At 42.2% G+C, this 21,566-nt stretch overlaps 1 protein-coding gene and 1 pseudogene across 4 annotated transcripts in view; both read right to left on the minus strand.

Annotated features, from left to right (window-relative positions):
- The window catches only part of LOC147889145 (uncharacterized), a 187,051-nt gene that overhangs the window by 145,609 nt on the left and 19,876 nt on the right, over positions 1 to 21,566 (minus strand). For all 4 annotated transcript variants that reach the window (XM_087391349.1, XM_087391347.1, XM_087391346.1 and 1 more), the window contains one exon: positions 2,619 to 2,698. In XM_087391349.1, coding sequence (XP_087247475.1) covers positions 2,619 to 2,698 — 80 coding nt within the window. The remainder of the gene's footprint in view (positions 1 to 2,618; positions 2,699 to 21,566) is intronic.
- Positions 18,626 to 19,915, minus strand: LOC147889146 (uncharacterized; annotated as a pseudogene).

The following is a 21,566-nucleotide window of genomic DNA, read 5'->3' on the forward strand; positions in this document are numbered from 1 at the left end:
GAGCATCTTATGTAGTAGAGCTAAAGTACATTGATGCCATGTGCCCAAACTTGCGACATTCGAAGCATGCACCATGAAAAAGGCCCCATTTAAGCTTGTTAAAAGCACTTTCCATCACAACATTATTGACAGCAACATAATATGATTGGGGCATGGGGACATCCGCATCCCATAAGATGCAAAAGTAATTCGAATTCCCATTCTGGGGAGGCAGGGCATACAACCTTGCCCAATGAGCCTGCAATTTGTGGCAACAAATTTTCTAGGCATTGAGGGAAGTCCACGACTTCACCCCATACAGGGCATCTATGCTTGATCAATGATTGATAATCATGTGTAGGAGACCATGGCAAGACATGCACCATTTGTGACCCATAATATAAAGGAGAGTTCTCCAAAAGCATTTGTTTATACTTCCCCTCAGCCAGAATAACCTCAACGAAACCCTTGGATACATATTGCACTTTCTGTACAAAACAGCTCCCCTAAGTCCCCGTCAACCATCCTCGTCAACCAATTGCCCACATTGCAACAACATGCATGCGACCTGGAAAGAAAGAAGACTGCATTCTTTGCATATACTCGAACCGAGTCAACAATCTCCCCCACATCCACTGAAATGCCAACAGTGGGTCAGGCTCCATCCAATCTTTCCTAATGTCTTCAAACCCTTCATGCATAACATCAAAGACCAACTCATGCTCATGCGAGGCATGAACAGGGTTATCCATATTCTCAACAAATTTCTGGATTATGTCCTGTGAAAATTAATCCCTGGTGTAAGTTTTGTCTATGGAGGCTGCAGCTATTTTGACACACAACCTGTTACACACACTTGTAACTGAAACACACAGAACCAGTAAAAGCACAGCAAAGGAAACCAGTAAAAACACAGCAAAGGAAACCTGGAAAAGCTAAGAAGCAGCATTCAGAAAGGGCTGAAAAGAGGGTAGAATTGTGGAAGGAGATACGCACTGCAGAGGATACGATCAGAGGTGAGAGCTTGAAAAACAGGCCGGAACTATGAAAGGTGCTGCAGAGGCGGGATATGAACAGAAATAGGCATTTGGATGAACAGCGTAAGATGAGGTATATGAACAGGTTTAGGTGCTGAAAAAAGCGGGGTTAGGGTGGCCTCAGCCCTGCAGGAAAGTAAGGGCCAGGTGCCGTAGTTTTGTGGGCCAACAGGCCCTTGTTTTTTAGCCCTATAAGGGGCGCATTATATAGGCCAGAAGGGGCAGGTTGACCGACCAGCAGGTCGGCCATTTTGGGCGTGCTGAGTCGGTTGGTTGGCCAGCCCTCTGGGCCTATAAAAGGGAGGGCCTTGTGCCCTCATAATTATCACTTGGAGCAGCACATCTCCAGCAGTTTGGAGCAGTCAGAGAGACCTTCCTTGAGCCTCATCATTGGAGGTGAAGGAGAGAACCTTGAAGCTGCAGACCTAGCTTGGAAGGCTGCCTACCTAGGCTGTACACAGGCAGTAAGGTAGAAGGATCTGGACGAAGAGTCTACATACGCTCAAGGTGGAGCACGCGGGCTCAAGTCTAGAGTATCCGGCAGATAGTAGAAGTATCTTGTGGTAAGATCAAAGGACCACACTCTCGTGGGACTTTGGATCTATCTCTTTTGTATTGTGTCCATAGCTTTGGACGGAAATATATTGTTTTGGTGGTTTCTATATCTGGCTGGATCATTGTCTATTGATGAGTCTGCACATCTATTTGATGCACATAAGTTTAAGAAGTTTGTGATTCCACTCCCCACACACACTGTGTGAGCTCTTGGGCTATTTCTATCAGTCTTCCACTGTGCGTACCCTCTGTTGGTCGATTTCTAACACTCTTTTTTTTTTTTTTTTTTTGGTGAAACCGGTAACTATTTATTAACATGAAATCAATGTACATGACATTAGACTCCAAAAGAGAGCCTAATGGAAGAACTCAAAAACAGTCAGAAAACACTTCAAGGCTAGTAGCATCCAAGTCCCTCGCAGCATAACTATCATATAAAGATTGCTTGAGGGACATTCTGAAGAAAGCATATGCCTGAGGAAACTGTTGTCCCATCCTAGAATGCAATCTCTGTGTCCAAATAGTCCATAGTACCCAAAAACGAGCCCAGTGAAAGAAAAGGAGGAATGGAGACATCTGAGATGAGAAGCATCCAAACATCCAGAAGAGTTTCCCGAATCTGATAGAGGGAATGAGTGAGACAGTTCCCATTTGTTATATTGATTTCTAACACTCTTTTTTTTTTTTTTTTTTTGTAAAACCAAGATACTTATATTATGATACATTCATTTACATCTGGATTTCTAACACTCTCACCACCACACACACACACACACACACATACACGGGGGGGGGACACAAGAAGAAAGTGGACAATCTCAGAAAAAAAAAAGCTAAGCATCAGCAAGTTGTCAACAGAAAAATGGTAAGAAAAAACAAATATTAATGGCCACCAACAATTTTCCTGAACGTAAATAGGTCTAGAAGCACATTGCCTTTCATGCATTCAATGATTTTCCATATTGCAATGAAGGTTGCTATTCTGAAAAATGATGTTGAAGTTGAATTTTGATTGTCTGAATTCTGACATGAAGCATATCTACTCACTTGAGATATGGTAGCTCAGTCGTGTTGAAAAGAAGCGCATCTACAACAGACTTCACATTCGTTGGCAAACTTCCAATACCCTGGGATGACAGATTCAAAAAGGAAAGGAAGAATCAGATTTGTTGGCCCTTGAAGTATTATATATCTAATGTGAAACTTTGGAGGAAAGGTCTTTTCAAGCATACATAGCACAAGAAAATTTGATTGCATCCACATTTACAAATTCATAAAAAGATAACCCATTTGAGCATAGTTTACAATAGAAAAAGGCAGTAATTGTTCTGCAGGAGAACACGCACATGCAAAGAAACCATACTTGTATACAGTATGCTCTCTGGATGGACATTCAAGATTATGGCATAGAGGGAGTCGGCACCTTAAGGACTTACTATCAGGAATTGTGCAATTGATTGTAATGTAACTTTTCGATATTTTTTTTAAAATACAAAAAGGCCCTTCCCTGATAACTCTCAGCCGACTCCATCTTGGATACTTGGACAATGTGGCTTAAGTTGTTGGACACAACACATTAAGAGCAGCAAGGAAATTTAAGTGGTGGTATCACCTCGACTTGAAATTTCATCACCTTGAAATCCGTATGAAGATGGGCGGACAAGCAATTACAAACGAGTGCAAGTCTTGCAATGAAAACCAAAAAGCCAACCGAGTTCTATAGTAACCAATACTTGTATTACAAGAGGCATTGGCATGATACAGACAGTCACAGCTGCATATTTGCTCATGCAACAACTGGTGAAGTGTCAGTATCACCTCGACTTGAGGCACAACACATTAAGAGCAGCAAGGCTCAAACTTGCCTAGCCTACTCGACTCAGACTTAGCCAATCAGTAGAATCCATTCTAACTTGGGTTCTAGACTCAAATATCCCCATCAATAAGCTGAAATGCACTACCCAATGTTCCAGGCAGTGATGCTAGCACCAGCCTCTTCAGATGCTGCCCCCTGGCCAAGGCTCGGGTCCTTGCTAGGAGGGAAAAATAGAGTCCTGAGTGAATTGGCGGGTGACACTCAGTTCATCTAGCTTGCAGGTTGGAGAAACCATCTCAATGAAGTGCACCGCCCCTTTGTCGGCCATGCTGACATGCCCTAGGTGAAGACTTGTTGCATCCTGGCTGTAATTTTGAGAGAGCACTGCCACGTGCTCTAAGCTTCCGGACAGCTTCCTAGGCAATGGACTATCGTCCCTAGGCCCTTATGGCACAACAATGGCAGGTCCCATCTACCCTCATCTGCTCCAAGCAAGGTCCTACATGCAGATCTCCATGGGTTATCAGCTATAAGAAGTACAAGCTCTTCCTTGGACGAAGGCTGGTCCATAGGTGGGACTAGAATCTGTGAAGGACCTCATGAGGCACTCACTTTGTTGCTCCCATGGAGGACTCCAAACTGAGGCATCAAACTACAACTGTTTGCCAATACAGATGGTGTAGGAGGAGAAGGGAACCCCTACTCTCTGCTCCGACTAGCCAATTTGGGATGGCCAGGATCACATGCGAGGGTCCCATTATACCCACATTGACCTAAGACCCTGGATCACGGTCTCCAAGCTCTAACTCCATTTGGAGTGAGCCATCCGATTCAATGATGAAGAAGACTCAGTAGGGCAGATCAAAGTCTCTATGCAGGAAGAAGACTCTAAGTGGGACCCTTGTTGTGGAAAACTGCCTGTACCAGCGTGGGGGGTCAGTAACATTTGGGGCCCTGTTAAGGCCAATTTGCCATGCCTCCGAGATGGCCGCATCAATCTCTAGCATCCTGCTACTAGCGCCTCTAAGGTTGAATTCCAAGTCAGAAAGAACTTTGTATCTCTAGAAATTTGTTACGAGTATCTGTTAAATTCCCTCAACAGAAGTCGTATCAAATTCAAGCAACTGGGGATGTTTTTCAAGGCATTCATGCAAAGCTGTATGAGCAAGAAAAACTTTAGCCAACGCTCTATATTAATGGTGCAAGGAAAGGAGAGATAATTTGGACTGCATAATCAAATTAGAATGCTGGGAGGCACAAATTTTCAGAAAGACTTCAGTTAATAGTGGTTCTAGGCCCCAAGTAGACATACGATTGGACATCTCCACCTATTCTCTTGCAGAGGGAATAATGTGTATCCCATGACATTCTATGTATCCATGAGGATGATCATCTTTTCTATGCATAAGGTGAGGCACTCTTTGATTTTGGTGCAATAGTCCCAGATTGGTGCATTTCCATTGGCTTTAGGGATGACTTTGAAGGCTTCATCAAGTGCCTTGATTGCCCCATTCCATTTGGCCAATCGTGCCAAGGAAAGAGGAAATAGAATAATTCAAAAAATCTACTCTAGAAACCCAACAAATTAATGGGTTGAACAAGACGAAACTGAACATATTAGTTGCTTGTTGGGGCTCTGAATTGCAGGCCACTTATCACAAATTATGAAATCTGTGAAACACTCATACCACTTATTTTTAAACTCCAAATTTTTGAATGACTCCTTTATGTGCTTCCAAATATCCACGACGTAGCTCCCAATTTGCTTGGGGACCAATTCCAAAAGATTGTAGAGAGTAGAGGCAAGTTTTGATGTCAATCTTCATTGTAGTGTGCTCATAGTCACTGCAATAAAGTTTTACATGAGTTTTCCCAACTACTTTCTTCTAGCACCAGTTCCAACTTCTGAATTATAAACTGACTCTTACCCTGCATATCATCTGTCTTTTATGCATCAAGATTCCATCATGGAGGTAGTATTGTTCTCCATAAACAAGCATGGGGTTTGTATAGCTGCCCATTTTCTATATCAGTTCAGTCTATATTTCATCAATGATGTTTTGCTGCACTAGCCCCTTTATTGCTACTACTACTTCTGGTATGTCCAACATTCATTTCCCATTCTCCAAATCCATCTTTGTACCATCCTTTCCCTCTTTTTATTTCTAGACCCTTCAAGCGACATTTTTATCTATCTTCCCTCTAAAAATACATCCACCTTCTTCTTCTGATTCCCATGGTCACTTTGGTCTTGTCTACTTTTACCTCCATCTTTAAGAGCTTACAACATTCATTGAATGCATTCACGTGTCTTTGAAGACTAGACTTATTATTTGCAAGAAACACACATTATGTACATGCAAGGACATATACAGCTATTATGCATCTTGCCAGCTTCATATGATCCTGGAGTTGCTTCTCTTATATCCCTACAAACTTTCAAATCTGCCATTCTTCTGTCTTGGGACCATGTTGAATGCTTCGAGATCCATGAAGCAGCAAAAGAGAGTTTCTAGAGAAGAATATTTTATTGTTGTGAAATAATTACATTCATAGGTACTCCAAAAGCGAAGTAACTACTACTCAACCGAAAATCTCAGTATAAGCCATATATACATCATGGTCAATCAAATGAGTCTGAAAGCAATCATAAAACAATTGCCGCAGAGATCGTTTGAAAAAAACAAAAGATGGAAAAGTAGGATCACCAAAGACTCTATGATTTCTGTCCATCCATAGAGTCCAAAGTGCCCAGTAGCGCACCCAAACAAAAAATAAATCAAAACCCTGTCTAGCTAGATGAAGACCAAATAACTAGAAGAACCTGCTAAAGTAACAATAGGAAATCGTGCTCGAAGCCCCTGACGAATGAGAGCAAGGAAATCACAAGTATGTGGACAGTGTGTGTCATACACACACATGACACGCTACACACACTTTTTTTTTTGTGGGAAGAAATCTTTTATTGCTGTAAAATAATTACATTCATAGTTACTTCGAAAATGGAGTAACTACTACTCAACTGAAGATCTCAGTATAAGCTGTATATACATCATGATCAATCAAACAAGTCTGAACGCAATCATAGAATGATTGCTGCAGAGATCGTTTGAAAAAAACAAAAGATGAAAATAGAGAATCATCAAAGACTCTATGATTTCTGTCCATCCATAAAGTCCATAGTGCCCAGTAGCGTACCCATACAAAAAATAAGTCAAAACCCTGTCTAGTTGGATGAAAACCAAACAACCAGAGAAACCTGCCAAAAGTAACAGTAGGAAATCTCGCTCAAAGCCTTTGTCGAATGAGAGCGATGAAGTCACAAGTGTGTGGACAGAACCAAAAGATGTGAAGCACAGATTCAGTAGAAAGTAGGCATTTGTGGCAAACAGTCGGAGCAATATGTCTACGTGCGAGTAACTGGCCAAATGGAAAAATGCCAAGCAGGACTCGCCAAAGGAAAAGCTGTTGCCGAAGAGGGACTTTAAAATGCCAAAGGAGACGCAGTCGTTTTCTCCACCACTTTAGTGGGTGATCCATATGCCAAACAGTATTTGCTCTGCCAGAAATCCAAGGTGGAAATAATAACACTTTATATAGAGATGACACTGTGATATGTGAGAGCTTCAAAGGGCCGGCTGAAGAGGAACAAGAATGTAAAATCCAATCCTCAAACCTATTCTGAAGTTCCAAACGAGGTACCAGTAAGAACGGTTGAAGCATTGCTGAAATCCTATGCCATAAAGGTCGATAATGAGCTCCCAAACCGTATTTGCTAGCGGCCATAGAGAAGGCTAAAAAAGTGCCATCATCCTGAAGTACATCCGCCACAGAAGAAATGCCTTTGAAAGAGAGAAAATAAGAACGTCTGGGTTCTTGTATGGCCAAAGAAGGGTGGAATACTTTAGACCAATAAATATTCTCAGCCCTCAAAGAATTTCCCGACAAAGAATCTCAGCCATTCCATTCCAAGTGGGATAAAATATGTTTCCAATCAAGAAGCGGGCGAGAGACAAAAGGACAGCCTCTGATCTTGCCTTGGATAGAGCCAAATAGGAAATCCCACTCAGTAGGCTACCAATGCCCAAAGGCAGAAGTATGAATATGTAATAAAAGAGAGTGGATCATGAAAGCCCAAGGCTGATCTCCTTGCATAAACTGTAACATCATTTTCCCTCTGTGAGCAAGTAAATGCATTTAAATATTGAGAATGTTCAAACCCCGTGCATCTTTGGAGAACGGAGACGATGCATAGAGAGTAATCTGAGACTTTTCTTGCCATTTTTTGAACACCTGAAAATTTCCATGATAGCTGACATAAAGGAAACCAGATCTGCCTTAGTGAACATAATGAGAGGCAGATAATATTGTATGTATGCTATCAAAATGGATTGTGTGATTCGCAAACGAACATGTAATGGCCAAGTTGCAAGCTTCCAATATTCAAGTTTTGCCCTCAACTTTGTGAGCACCCAATCAGTTTGTTGAGAACGGGTGAGTCCCCAACCTAGAGGCTAGCCATGATGTCGAATCAATTGAGAAGCGGGAACAATTTCCCCAGGCCACAAAAGACTGTGCCATTCATGAGCATGCAACGGCAACAATTTTGCTTTCTGAAAATTAACCCGAAGACCAGCAGCCAATCCATATGTAGAAAGAGCCTGCATAATCATGGACAGATCACTCCGAGTATTTTTTGGGGTAAAGAAAGAATCATCAGCATATGCTTGAGCGATCATGCTATGGCTGCCAGGAATCTCCAAACCGTGCAACTGGTCAGTGTCCAAAAGGTGGTCCAGATATGGGGCAACATATCTAGGATGATCAGGTGGGAGAAATCGATGGTGATTCTCATAGATGACCTTATTCAATGCGTCTGCCCGTGAGGCAACTAGCGAAGGACCACAAACAAGACATGCATGGTAACCCGATGTAGTGAGACCTGAAACAATAGATGCAATTAAGAGTGGAAGGTGGGTTTAGGGTGCCACGTCCTTTGCCTATTCATAATTAAAAAATGCAATGCTTACCTGAACACTCGCCATAGCCTGGGAAGTCATGCATTGTCCACATGCATTGGATGGGTGGCTATGGCAAAAAGTAAAGCACTTAGGGGACATCCTTGCCTAACAGAACAACCAAGAGTCCAGGATGTAGAAATATCCCCTGAAAGTATGCAGGCAGCTTTACTATTTTGATATAGCCAAGTGATAACTTGTTGCATTTTTGTGCCAAATCCCAATGCCTGCATAGTCTCGATGAAATAAAATCCCACTTAACAGTATCAAAGGCTTTGGCAATATCAACTTGCAATAACAAAACATCCTGCTGCGTGTATTTGGCATATTCAATTCCAACATAGGCATTAGCAATGTTATCTGTGATATGCCTACGCGGGACAAAACCATATTGCGCAGGATGCAACCCATAATGTAAAAACCAGTTTAGCCGATCGAAAATCATTTTGGTAGTAACTTTGTAAATGACTGGCATAAGGGTGATAGGTCTCCAGTCGGCCAAAGATTCACAAATTTACTTTTTTAGAAGGACTTTACCAGACCTCTCTTCCATGTGTCGGGCATTTTCTGATTTTGCCATGCAGCGTTCACCATATGCAGCAATGTATGCTTCAAAAGAGGCCAATATTCTAGAAAAAATTCAACTGTAAAACCATCCCATCCTGGAGATTTCCATCTGCCACAGGATTTGATTGCATCTGACACTTCCCTCTCAGTAAAAGCTTCCTCCAATGCCAAAGCTTGAGTAGTGGAAATAATAGGAGAAACATGCTGTAACAGTAAATTTCGTGCAACCAAAACCTGCTGTGAGGGAGGAACTACAGAACCAAACTGCTGAGAGAAATGATGCACACAAACAGAAGCAAGCTGTGACCATGAGGTGGTCCATGAACCATCAAGCATAAGCACCCTGCAAATTTCTGTTTTTAATCCTCTGATGCAAGCTTTTGAAAAATTGTTTGGAAGAGCAGCCTTTATCTGTAAAGGCTCGTTGTCTTGCTCTAGTCTCCCATTTAGCCAGTTTCCTGTGATCATTGAGTTTAAGACAATGTCTAGCTTGGCATAGTGTTGTTTGCTCATGCAGGGACAACGAACGAAGATGGCTGAGTTCAGTGAGGTCCTGACAAGTGAATTTGTCCTGAGCAATAGTTTCCCTCAGAGTCTTCATGTAAGACTTGCCATAACCTCTAATCACAACTTGCATTTTGGAAACAAAAGAATCCCATGCATTATCAATATCAATATGGCTGCGAGAAGACAGAGAATGAGAGGCTTCAGTAACCATGGCCTTGAAAGCAGCATGTTGCAAATAGCTATTGTTCACGATTAGATGTCGCCTTTGTGGCAATCTGTCATCTAGCATATCATGAAAGGATAACCGCAACCATAGAGGTGCATGATCTGAATGCACAAAGGCATAGTCAATCCACATTTTGCATGTAACATCACCATTTTTTTGCGGAGCTACACTATACCATCGATCTAGACGTTCCTGATAAGAAGGAAGGGCATTATGTTGGAAGGTGTATCCAGGTGACAAAGGCTGCAATTCCTTCCAAAGGTCAACCAAGTCAAGATGCATCAGTAATTGAGACCATGCATGCCTTTCAGGGGTTAACATATGAGTATGTCTGGAGGTATTGTCACCCTGTTGTGGAGCATTATTGAAATACCCACATATAAAGGCATGATATCTCCATGGATATTGTTGCATGGCATCCCAAATTGCAGTTCTTTCTCTAGAGGATTGAGGTGCATAGACAGAAGCAAGTTCAAACACCTCTCCTCGAATGATGCATTGAAGAATAAGCCATCTGCCTTTATTGTCATTTAAAGCAATAACTGGCTGAAGCTCATGTTTGATCAGAAAGACTACCCTGAGAAAGAGTGCTCCCCAGCATAGAAAATATCATAGCCATAGTAGTGACCTGTCTTTCCTGCATAGACATGTTGGTTGTATTCTTGTAATGCCACTATGTCAGGCTGAAATCTATTGATATACAGCCACACAGATTTCCATTTCCTACTGTCACACATCCCCTGGACATTGAGTGTAAAACATTTGATATGGGCAGTCATATTTACAGATATTTATAGTAAAATAACAACTATGTACAATAGCAAACTTCATGATGTCAGCCCTACATTTCTATCTCAGGGTCAAGGCCTCTTCCCTGAGAAGAAATATCCACCTGAGGAGTAGACAGCAAAGCAGCAACCTCTTCTTCAAGGAAGAGTGTTCTGCTAGCTGTCACTGCAGCCCATGTGATCCCAATTCCTGTATTCACCTCTGGGGTGTTTCCACTAGAAGACGCACCATTCCAAGTGCGAGGGGGTGGAAGTCTTCAAGCATAAATAACTTTTCTTGGACTTTGCCATCCATCAGTTGGAGGTTTCTGTCCTTTTGTTGAGGGTTGAATAGTAGAAGGTGAATGTGAAGAAACATTCCCATTTGAAACCACTGGAGCTTTGCCTTTATCCTGAATTCAAGAAAACTATCTACTACCTTTGTTTTTATTTGCAATGGAGGTAGGAGCATCTTCAGTAGGCATTTGAACACGCAAAGTAACAAGAGGCATTTTATGCTGATTCATTGGACACTGTGAAGCCATGTGTCCAAATTTTTTGCAGTCAAAACAAGCCCCTGCAAATAATCCCGATTTTAGTTTATAAAAAGCACTTCCCATGTCTACATTGTTCACCGTGACTGAATAAGAGTCTGGTGTGGGATTATCAGTATCCCAGAGAATGCAAAATCGATTCGAGTTGCCATTAGGCCGTGGTGGGCACACCACTTTAACTAAAGTTGCTGGAATTTTAGGCAAGAGTGAAGCCATGCATTGTGGGAAGTCTACAACTTCAACCCAGACCGGACATCTGTGTCGGATTAAAGCCTGAAAATCCCTTGTGGGAGACCATGGCAATACGTGCACCATTTGCTGCCCAAAAAAGAGGGGCGAATGTTCCAAAAGCATTTGTCTATGTATCTCATCCACCATAATGACCTCAAAAAAACCCCTGGCTGCATAGTGTACCTTGCGAACAAACAAGCCAGCGAGTGTGCGAGTCAACCAGTTGCCTATCTCTGCAGCAGGTGGCATCCGGCCTGGAAAAAATAAAATGACTGCACTTTTGGCATATTCTCTAACTGGATCCACAATTTCATCCACTTCAACCATGAGGCCAACCGATGGAACCGAGTCTTTCCACTCTTTCCTTGTGTCTGCAAATCCTTCATGCATGACATCATAGACCAGTTATGCCTCAAGAGAATCATGTACCGGGTCATGCTGACCCTCAGCCTGCTTTTGCTTCTTGCAATGAACTGAACGATCCTTTTGAAAAAAATTTTCATAGGAATATTCAGCCATAGCTTTGTAAAAAGTGGAACCCAGAAAGGAGGTACCTGTAAAGTGATAGTAGAGAAAAAAAAAACCAGTCCCAAAAAAAGCCCACAAGAAGCCCACAGAGAAGAGAAAAGGAGTGTATTTGTAAGGAGAAAGAGGGGAAAGAGAGATGTAGAGGTCGAGAGAAGATAAAAACAGTTTTGTAGAGGAAAAGGAGAGAAAAAACCAGTAAAAATTCCCATATAAACTATATTTCAGAGAAAAAGGGAAGATTTTGGCGATGGGAAAGGTGCACCAGACCCAGGGACTCAAGAGGAGAGAAACGGGAGCAAAAGCCTTCAAAATCAGTGTGTAGATGTAGTCCGCAAGCAAATCCCTGTGTGAAATGCTGGAGATGAACTGGTAGCAGCAAACTGCAGCAGGCGGAACAGTCCGTACAGGCCATACACCTGTACGGAATCTGTACGGGACTCTGGTGGGCTGTACGGCAGGTAATAGCTGCTCCAAAACACCATGTTTTGACTCTGATGCAGCGTAAGAGGAAGCTGAGGCTCACGGGCTGGTTCGGGGAGGGTATCTCTCTCTCACACATACACACTCTCACCTCTCTTCTCACACACACTTTTTTTTTTTTTGTGGAAAGAAATCTTTTATTGCTGTAAAATAATTACATTCATAGTTACTTCGAAAATGGAGTAACTACTACTCAACTGAAGATCTCAGTATAAGCTGTATATACATCCTGATCAATCAAACGACTCTGAACGAAATCATAGAATGATTGCTGCAGAGATCGTTTGAAAAAAACAAAAGATGAAAATAGTGGATCACCAAAGACTCTATTATTTCTAACCATCCAGAAAGTCCATAGTGCCCAGTAGCGTACCCATACAAAAAATAAGTCAAAACCTTGTCTCGCTGGATGAAAACCAAACAACCAGAAAAACCTGTCAAAAGTAACAGTAGGAAATCTCGCTCAAAGCCTCTGTCGGATGAGAGCGATGAAGTCACAAGTATGTGGACAGAACCAAAAGATGTGAAGCACAGATTTAGTAGAGTGCAGGCATCTATGACAAACAGCCGGAGCAATATGTCTATGTGCGAGTAACTGGCCAGATGGAAAAATGCCAAGCAGGACTCGCCAAAGGAAAAGCTGTTGCCGAAGAGGGACTTTGTAATGCCAAAGGAGACGCAGCCGTTTTCTCCACCACTTTAGTAGGCGATCCATATGCCAAACAGTATTTGCTCTGTCAGAAATCCAAGGTGGAAGTAATAACACTTTATACAGAGATGACACTGTGATATGTGAGAGCTTCAAGGGATGGCTGAAGAGGAAGAAGAGTGTAAAATCCAATCCTCAAGCCTATTCTGAAGTTCCAAACGAGGTGCCGGCAAGAACGGTTGAAACATTGCTGAAATCCTATGCCATAAAGGACGATAATGAGCTCCCAAACCGTATTTGCTAGCAGCCATAGAAAAGGATAAAAGTGTGCCATCATCCTGAAGTACATCCGCCACAGAAGAAATGCCTTTGAAAGAAAGAAAATAACAACGTCTGGGTTCTTGTATGGCCAAAGAAGGGTGGAATACTTTAGACCAATAAATATTCTCAGCCCTCAAAGAATTTCCCGACAGAGAATCTCAGCCATTCCATTTCAAGTGGGATAAAATATGTTTCCAATCAAAGAGCAGGTGAGAGACAAAAGGGCAGCCTCTGATCTTGCCTTGGATAGAGCCAAATAGGAAATCCCACTGAGTAGGCTGCCAATGCCCAAAGGCAGAAGTATGAATATGTAATAAGAGAGAGCGGATCATGAAAGCCCAACGCTGATCTCCTTGCATAAACTGCAGCATCATTTTCCCTCTGTGAACAAGTAAATGCATTTGAATATTGAGAATATTCAGACCCTCGTGCATCTTTGGAGAACAGAGACGATGCATAGAGAGTAATCTGAGACTTTTCTTGCCATTTTTTGAACACCAGAAAATTTCCATGATAGTTGACATAAAGGAAACCAGATATGCCTTAGTGAACATAATGAGAGGCAGATAAAATTCTATGTATGCTATCAAAATGGATTGTGTGATTCGCAAACAAACATGTAATGGCCAAGTTGCAAGCTTCCAATATTCAAGTTTTGCCCTCAACTTTGTTAGCACCCAATCAGTTTGCTAGGAACGGGTGAGTCCCCAACCTAGAGGATAGCCAAGATGTCGAATCAATTGTGAAGTGGGGACAATTTCCCCAGGCCACAAAAGATGTGCCATTCATGAGCATGCAACGGCAACAATTTTGATTTCTGAAAATTGACCCGAAGACCAGGAGCCAATCCATATGTAGAAAGAGCCTGCATAATCATGGACAGATCACTCCGAGTATTTTTTGGGGTAAAGAAAGAATCATCAGCATATGCTTGAGCGATCATGCTATGACTGCCAGGAATCTCCAAACCGTGCAACTGGTCAGTGTCCAAAAGGTGGTCCAGATATTGAAGCATTGGATGAGTGGCTATGGCAAAAAGTAAAGCACTTAGGGGACATCCTTGCCTAACAGAACAACCAAGAGTCCAGGATGTAGAAATATCCCCTAAAAGTATGCAGGCAGCTTTACTATCTTGATATAGCCAAGTGATAACTTGCTGCATTTTTGTGCCAAATCCCAATGCCTGCATAGTCGATGAAATAAAATCCCACTTAACAGTATCAAAGGCTTTAGCAATATCAACTTGCAATAACAAAACATCCTGCTGCGTGTATTTGGCATCGTGTATTTGGCATATTCAATTCCAACATAGGCATTAGCAATGTTATCTGTGATATGCCTACGTGGGACAAAGCCATATTGGGCAAGATGCAACCCATCATGTAAAAACCCCTTTAGCCGATCGACAATCATTTTGGTAGTAACTTTATAAATGACTGGCATAAGGTTGATAGGTCTCCAGTCGGCCAAAGATTCACAAATTTGCTTTTTTGGAAGGAGTTTAACAAGACCTCTCTTCCATGTGTTTGGCATTTTCTGATTTTGCCATGCAGCATTCACCATATATAGCAATGTATGCTTCAAAAGAGGCCAATATTCTAGAAAAAACTCAACTGTAAGACCATCCCATCCTGGAGATTTCCATCTGCCACAGGATTTGATTGCATCTGACACTTCCCTCTCAGTAAAAGGTTCCTCCAATGCCAAAGCTTGAGTAGTGGAAATAATAGGAGAAACATGATGTAACAGTAAATTTCGTGCACACCAAAACCTGCTGTGAGGGAGGAACTGCAGAACCAAACTGCTGAGAGAAATGATGCACACAAACAGAAGCAAGCTGTGACCGTGAGGTGGTCCATGATCCATCAGGCATAAGCACCCTGCAAATTTCTGTTTTTAATCTCCTCTGATGCAAGCTTTTGAAAAATTGTTTGGAAGAGCAGCCTTTATCTGTAAAGGCTCTTTGTCTTGCTCTAGTCTCCCATTTAGGCAGTTTCCTGTGATCATAGTTTAAGACAATGTCTAGCTTGGCATAGTGTTGTTTGCTCATGCAGGGACAACGAACGAAGATGGTTAAGTTCAATGAGGTCCTCACAAGTGAATTTGGCCTGAACAATAGTTTCCCTCAGAGTCTTCATGTAAGACTTGCCATAACCTCTAATCACAACTTGCATTTTGGAAACAAAAGAATCCCATGCATCATCAATATCAATATGGCTGCGAGAAGACAGAGAATGAGATGCTTCAGTAACCATGGCCTTGAAAGCAGCATGTTGCAAATAGCTATTGTTCACGATCAGATGTCGCCTTTGTGGCAATCTATCATCCGGCATATCATGAAAGGATAACCGCAACCATAGAGGTGCATTATATGAATGCATAAAGGCATAGTCAATCCACATTTTGCAAGTAACATCACCATTTTGTTGCGGAGCTACACTATACCATCGATCCAAACGTGCTTGATAAGAAGACAGGGCATTATGTTGGAAGGTGTATCCAAGTGACAAAGGCTGCAATTCCTTCCAAAGGTCAACCAAATCAAGATGCATCAGTAATTGAGACCATGCATGACTTTCAGGGGTTAACATATGAGTATGTCTGGAAGTATTGTCACCCTGTTGTGGAGCATTATTGAAATCCCCACATATAAAGGCATGATATCTCCATGGATATTGTTGCATGGCATCCCAATTGCAGTTCTTTCTCTAGAGGATTGAGGTGCATAAACAGAAGCAAATTCAAACACCTCTCCTCAAATGATGCATTGAAGAACAAGCCATCTGCCTTTATTGTCATTTAACGCAATAACTGGTTGAAGCTCATGTTTGATCAGAAAGACTACCCCTGAGAAAGAGTGCTCCCCAGCATAGAAAATATCATAGCCACAGTAGTGTCCTGTCTTTCCTGCATAGACATGTTGGTTGTGTTCTTGTAATGCCACTATGTCAGGCTGAAATCTATTGATATACAGCCACACAGATTTCCATTTCCTACTGTCACACATCCCCTGGACATTGACTGTAAAAATTTTGATATGAGCAGTCATATTTACAGATATTTATAGTAAAATAACAACTAAGTACAACAGCAAACTTCATGATGTCAGCCCTGCATTTCTATCTCAGGGTCAAGGCCTCTCCCCTGAGAAGAAGTATCCACCTGAGAAGTAGACAGCAAAGCAACAACCGCTTCTTCAGGGAAGAGTGTTCTGCTAGCTGTCACTGCAGCCCATGTGATCCCAATTCCTGTATTCACCTCTGGGGTGTTTCCACTAGAAGACGCACCATTCCAAGTGCGAGAAGGTGGAAGCCTTCGAGCAGAAATAACTTTTCTTGGACTTTGTCATCCATCAGTTGGAGGTTTCTGTCCTTTTGTCGAGGGTTGAATAGCAGGAGGTGAATGTGAAGAAGCATTCCCATTTGAAACCATTGGAGCTTTGCCTTTATCCTGAATTCCAAAAAACTGTCTACTACCTTTGTTTTTATTTGCAATGGAGATAGGAGCATCTTTAGTACGCATTTGAACCGGCAAAGTAGTAGGAGGCATTTTATGTTGATTCATTGGACACTGTGAAGCCATGTGTCCAAATTTTTTACATTCAAAACAAGCCCCTGCAAATAATCCCCATTTTAGTTTATAAAAAGCACTTCCCATGTCTACATTGTTCACCGTGACTGAATAAGAGTCTTGTGTGGGATTATCAGTATCCCAGAGAATGCAAAATCGATTCGAGTTGCCATTAGGCCGTGGTGGGCAGACCACTTTGCCTAAAGATGCTGCAATTTTAGGCAAGAGTGAAGCCATGCATTGTGGGAAGTCTACAACTTCAACCCAGACCGGACATCTGTGTCCGATTAAAGCCTGAAAATCCATTGTGGGAGACCATGGCAATACGTGCACCATTTGCTGCCCAAAAAAGAGGGGCGAATGTTCCAAAAGCATTTGTCTGTGTATCTCATCCACCATAATGACCTCAAAAAAACCCTTGGCTGCATAGTGTACCTTGCGAACAAACGAGCCAGACAGTGTGCGAGTCAACCAGTTGCCTATCTCTGCAGCAGGTGGCATCCGGCCTGGAAAAAATAAAATGACTGCATTTTTAGCATATTCTCTGACTGGATCCACAATTTCATCCACTTCAACCATGAGGCCAACCGATGGAACCGAGTCTTTCCACTCTTTCCTTGTGTCTGCAACTCCTTCATGCATGACATCATAGACCAACTGGGCCTCAAGAGTATCATGTACCGGGTCATGCTGACCCTCAGCCTGCTTTTGCTTCTTGCAGTGAACCGAACGCTCCTTTTGAAAAGTTTTTTCATAGGAATATTTAGCCATAGCTTTGTAAAAAGTGGAACCCAGAAAGGAGGTACCTGTAAAGTGATAGTAGAGAAAAAAAAAACCAGTCCCAAAAAAAGCCCACAAGAAGCCCACAGAGAAGAGGAAAAGAGTATATTTGTAAAGAGAAAAAGGGGAAAGAGGGATGTAGAGGTCGAGAGAAGATAAAAACAGTTTTGTAGAGTAAAAGGAGAGAAAAAACCAGTAAAAATTCCCAGATGAACTATATTTCAGAGGAAAAGGGAAGATTTTGGCGATGGGAAAGGTGCACCAGACCCAAAGACTCAAGAGGAGAGAAACGGGAGCAAAAGCCTTCAAAATCAGTGCGTGGATGTAGTCCGCAAGCAAATCCCTGTGTGGAAACGATCCAGGAACCGGAGATGAACTGAGAGCAGCAAACTGCAGCAGCGGAACAGTCCGTACATGGAGTACGCCTGTACGGAATCTGTACGGGACTCTGGCGGGCTGTACGGCAGGTAATAGCTGGCCCAAAGAAACGGTTTTTGGGCTCTGATGCAGCGCAACAGGGAGCTGAGGCTCACAGGCTGGTTGCGGGAAGCCCAAGAGCTGTTGTGGAAGGCTGTCTCCTCTCTCTCTCACCAAAATCCCTCACACACACACACACACACCTAACAAACTACACACTCGATACACACACAAAAGACTCTATGATTTCTGTCCATCCATAAAGTCCATAGTGCCCAGTAGCGTACCCATACAAAAAATAAGTCAAAACCCTGACTCGTTGGATGAAAACCAAACAACCAAAAAAACCTACCAAAAGTAACAGTAGGAAATCTCGCTCGAAGCCTTTGTCGGATGAGAGCAATGAAGTCACAAGTATGTGGACATAACCAAAAGATGTGAAGCATAGATTTAGTAGAGTGCAGGCATCTGTGACAAACAGCCGGAGCAATATGTCTGTGTGCGAGTAACTGGCCAAACACGCGCACACACACTTTTTTTTTTGGGTAATATCCAGTGCATATATTTATATGATCATAAATTTACATGATGGGAGGTCTCCAAAATGGAGAGTATCCCAAAGATCAGAAACATAAAAAGAAAAGGTCTATGCAAGAAGCATCCATATCACCCTCATGGCAGGCATCATACAGAGATTGTCGCAATGATGCTCAGAAAGATTCATATGATTTGTGAATCTGCCAACCCAGGTATGCCAAATTATGCTCACTCCAGATTGTCCAAAGAGCCCAATATCGCATCCAAGAGAGAAATAGTGAGTATTGAGACAAAGACTTCATAAATCTGCCAAAGAGCTAGAAATGTTTCCCAAATGTGTGACTTGGGAAACGTATCCGAAGATAACCTGAAATTCTGCTAAGGAGGATCTTAGTACACGGGTAGTGCCAAAACAAATGAATAGCAGTCTCTGAAGGAGCCTGACATCTTAGACATGTGGATGGTGCAATGCGATGTTTCGCAAGTGTGACCCCCACTGACAATGCACCAGTCATACATCTCCAAAGAAAAAGTTTTTGTTTCAATGGCATTTTACTCTTCCATAACATCCTGAGATTCTTCCGCCACCATGAGAGGGGCTTCCTTATATGCCATAAAGAATTAGCATATTGTTGAATCCATGGAGCAGGCTGAAGAAGCCTATAGGCTTTGATGGAGGTTAAGGAGGGAAGAGGAACAGGATGAGTGCATGTAGCAGAGGGTTGCAATTGCCAATTTGTAAGCCTATCTGTGTTAGCCACAAGAGGAACAGGTAGAAAAGGATGTAATAAATCAGCAATTTTCTTCCATATAGACCTATGATGCATTCCCAATGCATAGGAGGCAGTGGCCTGAGTAAAGGATAAGACATATCCCTGATCATCTATCACATCATGTATGTATCTAATTCCCAATTTCATGAGATTGTATGCCCGAACAGGTTCCTGCAAAGCGAGCGGAATGTCAAAAATGACACTCCAATGAATACTTTCTTTCCTCATTGAGTTTGTCCCCGAGCAATTATTAGGATTCCATTTGACCTTAGAAAGGACTTGTTTCCAGTCAAGTATCAGAGCAGTAGAGAAAGGACAGCCAGGTATCTTCCCTACAAATCTGCCAATGACAACCTCCCAATGATCAGTAGTCCAATGACCATAAGCACAAGTCCTCATGTTGACACACATGGATGCTAGCATACAAGTCCATGGCTGCTGTTGGCGGAAAAAAGTATGCAGCATAGTCGCCTTCCTTGCAAGCACATGATATCTTATATTGAGGACATTAAGTCCACCATGCATCCTAGGAGAGCACACCATTTCCATCTTCATCAGTCTCAATGCTTTGACAACAGTTTTTGTCCTCCATAACATCTCCATAGCTTGAGACATAAAAGCTGAAATATCCTTGGAGGACCAATGTATCAAAGGCAAATAGAACTGAACATAGGACATTACAATTGACTGTACTATTCTGAGCTTGACATGAAGAGGCCAAGTAGAGATCTTCCAGTATTCCAGTTTATGTTGAAGTCTTTGGAAGATCCATTTTAGCTGCTGCTTCCTGGTGATATGCCATCCGATGGGATATCCCAAATGCCTGACTACATCTTTGGAATGCACCACCTGACCAGGCCAAAGAATAGAATGCCAATCACATTGTTTCAGGGGAAGTAATTTAGATTTGTCAAAATTGACATGCAATCCCGCTGCCAAACCATACAATGAAAGAGTGGTCATAAGCATGTGAACTTCCCGGGAAGAGTTCTCTGGCATAAAGAAGGAATCATCAGCATATGCTTGTGCCAAAAAAGATGCAGCCCCAGGGATATTAAGACCAGTCATCTGTCCTGTGTTTGTAAGATGATCAAGATACATCAAAAGAAGATGAGTCGCAATGGCATAGAAGAGAGCTTTAAGAGGGCAGCCCTATCTAACTGATCGACCCAATGTCCATGACCGAGACAGATGACCCCCAAGAATGCACTGAGAAGTAGAGTCAGAATAAAGCCAGTAAACTGCATTTGCTATCTTGGGACCAAAGCCTAACTTTGTCATGATTTGAGAGATAAAATCCCATTGAACAGTATCAAATGCCTTAGCAATATCCACCTGCAATATAAGGACATCTTGATGCGAATACTTAGCATATTCAATTGCAGTCAAGGAATTGGAAATGTTATCATGGATTTGTCTTCGCGGCACAAATCCATACTGATGAGGATGAAGTCCCGCATCCAATATCCTGTGAAGCCTATGCACAATCATTTTGGTAATGAGTTTGTAAACTACAGGCATCAAAGTAATAGGCCTCCAATCTAACATATGGTCACACAGATGTTTTTTGGGCACAAGTTTGACTATGCCATGCTTCCAAGAGCGCGGCAACTGATTTTCTTGCCAGGCAACATTGATCATTTGCAAGAGGACATCTTTCAATTCATCCCAAAAAGCAATATAAAATTCCACCGTAAGGCCATCCCAGCCAGGGGACTTGTATTTGCTGAGGTGGAACAATGCCAAGGTAAGAGCATCATCCATTTCCACTATTTCAGAAACATATTGGAGAAATTCAGTCCTCGCATCAGCCATTTGAGTTGATGGGGAACCAGGAGCAGAGAACAATTTCTGAAAATAATTTTGGCATTCATCTTGGAGATTAGAGAAAGAGTGTGTCCAAGAGCCATCTAGCTTCCTTACTCTTAAACATGAGTTTTTCTTTCGAGTAGCATGCAGGCCCTGGAAAAAGGCTTTTTAAGAGCAGCCCTTATCCATGAGGGGCTTCATTCTTGCCCTAATCTGCCATTTATGCAATTTCCTCTGATCATTAACAATCAATTTAATCTGAGCATGTGAAAGGGAATCATTTTATGAATCAGAGAGAGGCCTCAACTGAGAAAGTTCAATCAATTGTTGTGCTGTCCTTTTTGCCCATTTAACCTCATTCCTCCATTGAGTCATATGCCAGTTTCCACACTCCCTAATGACATTCTGCATACGAGAGACAAAACTGTCCCAAGCATAATCCATG

Source organism: Dipteris shenzhenensis, chromosome 20, assembly GCF_047967505.1.
Source record: "Dipteris shenzhenensis isolate YYH24624 ecotype China chromosome 20, Dip_SZ_1.0, whole genome shotgun sequence".
NCBI classification, from domain to species: domain Eukaryota; kingdom Viridiplantae; phylum Streptophyta; class Polypodiopsida; order Gleicheniales; family Dipteridaceae; genus Dipteris; species Dipteris shenzhenensis.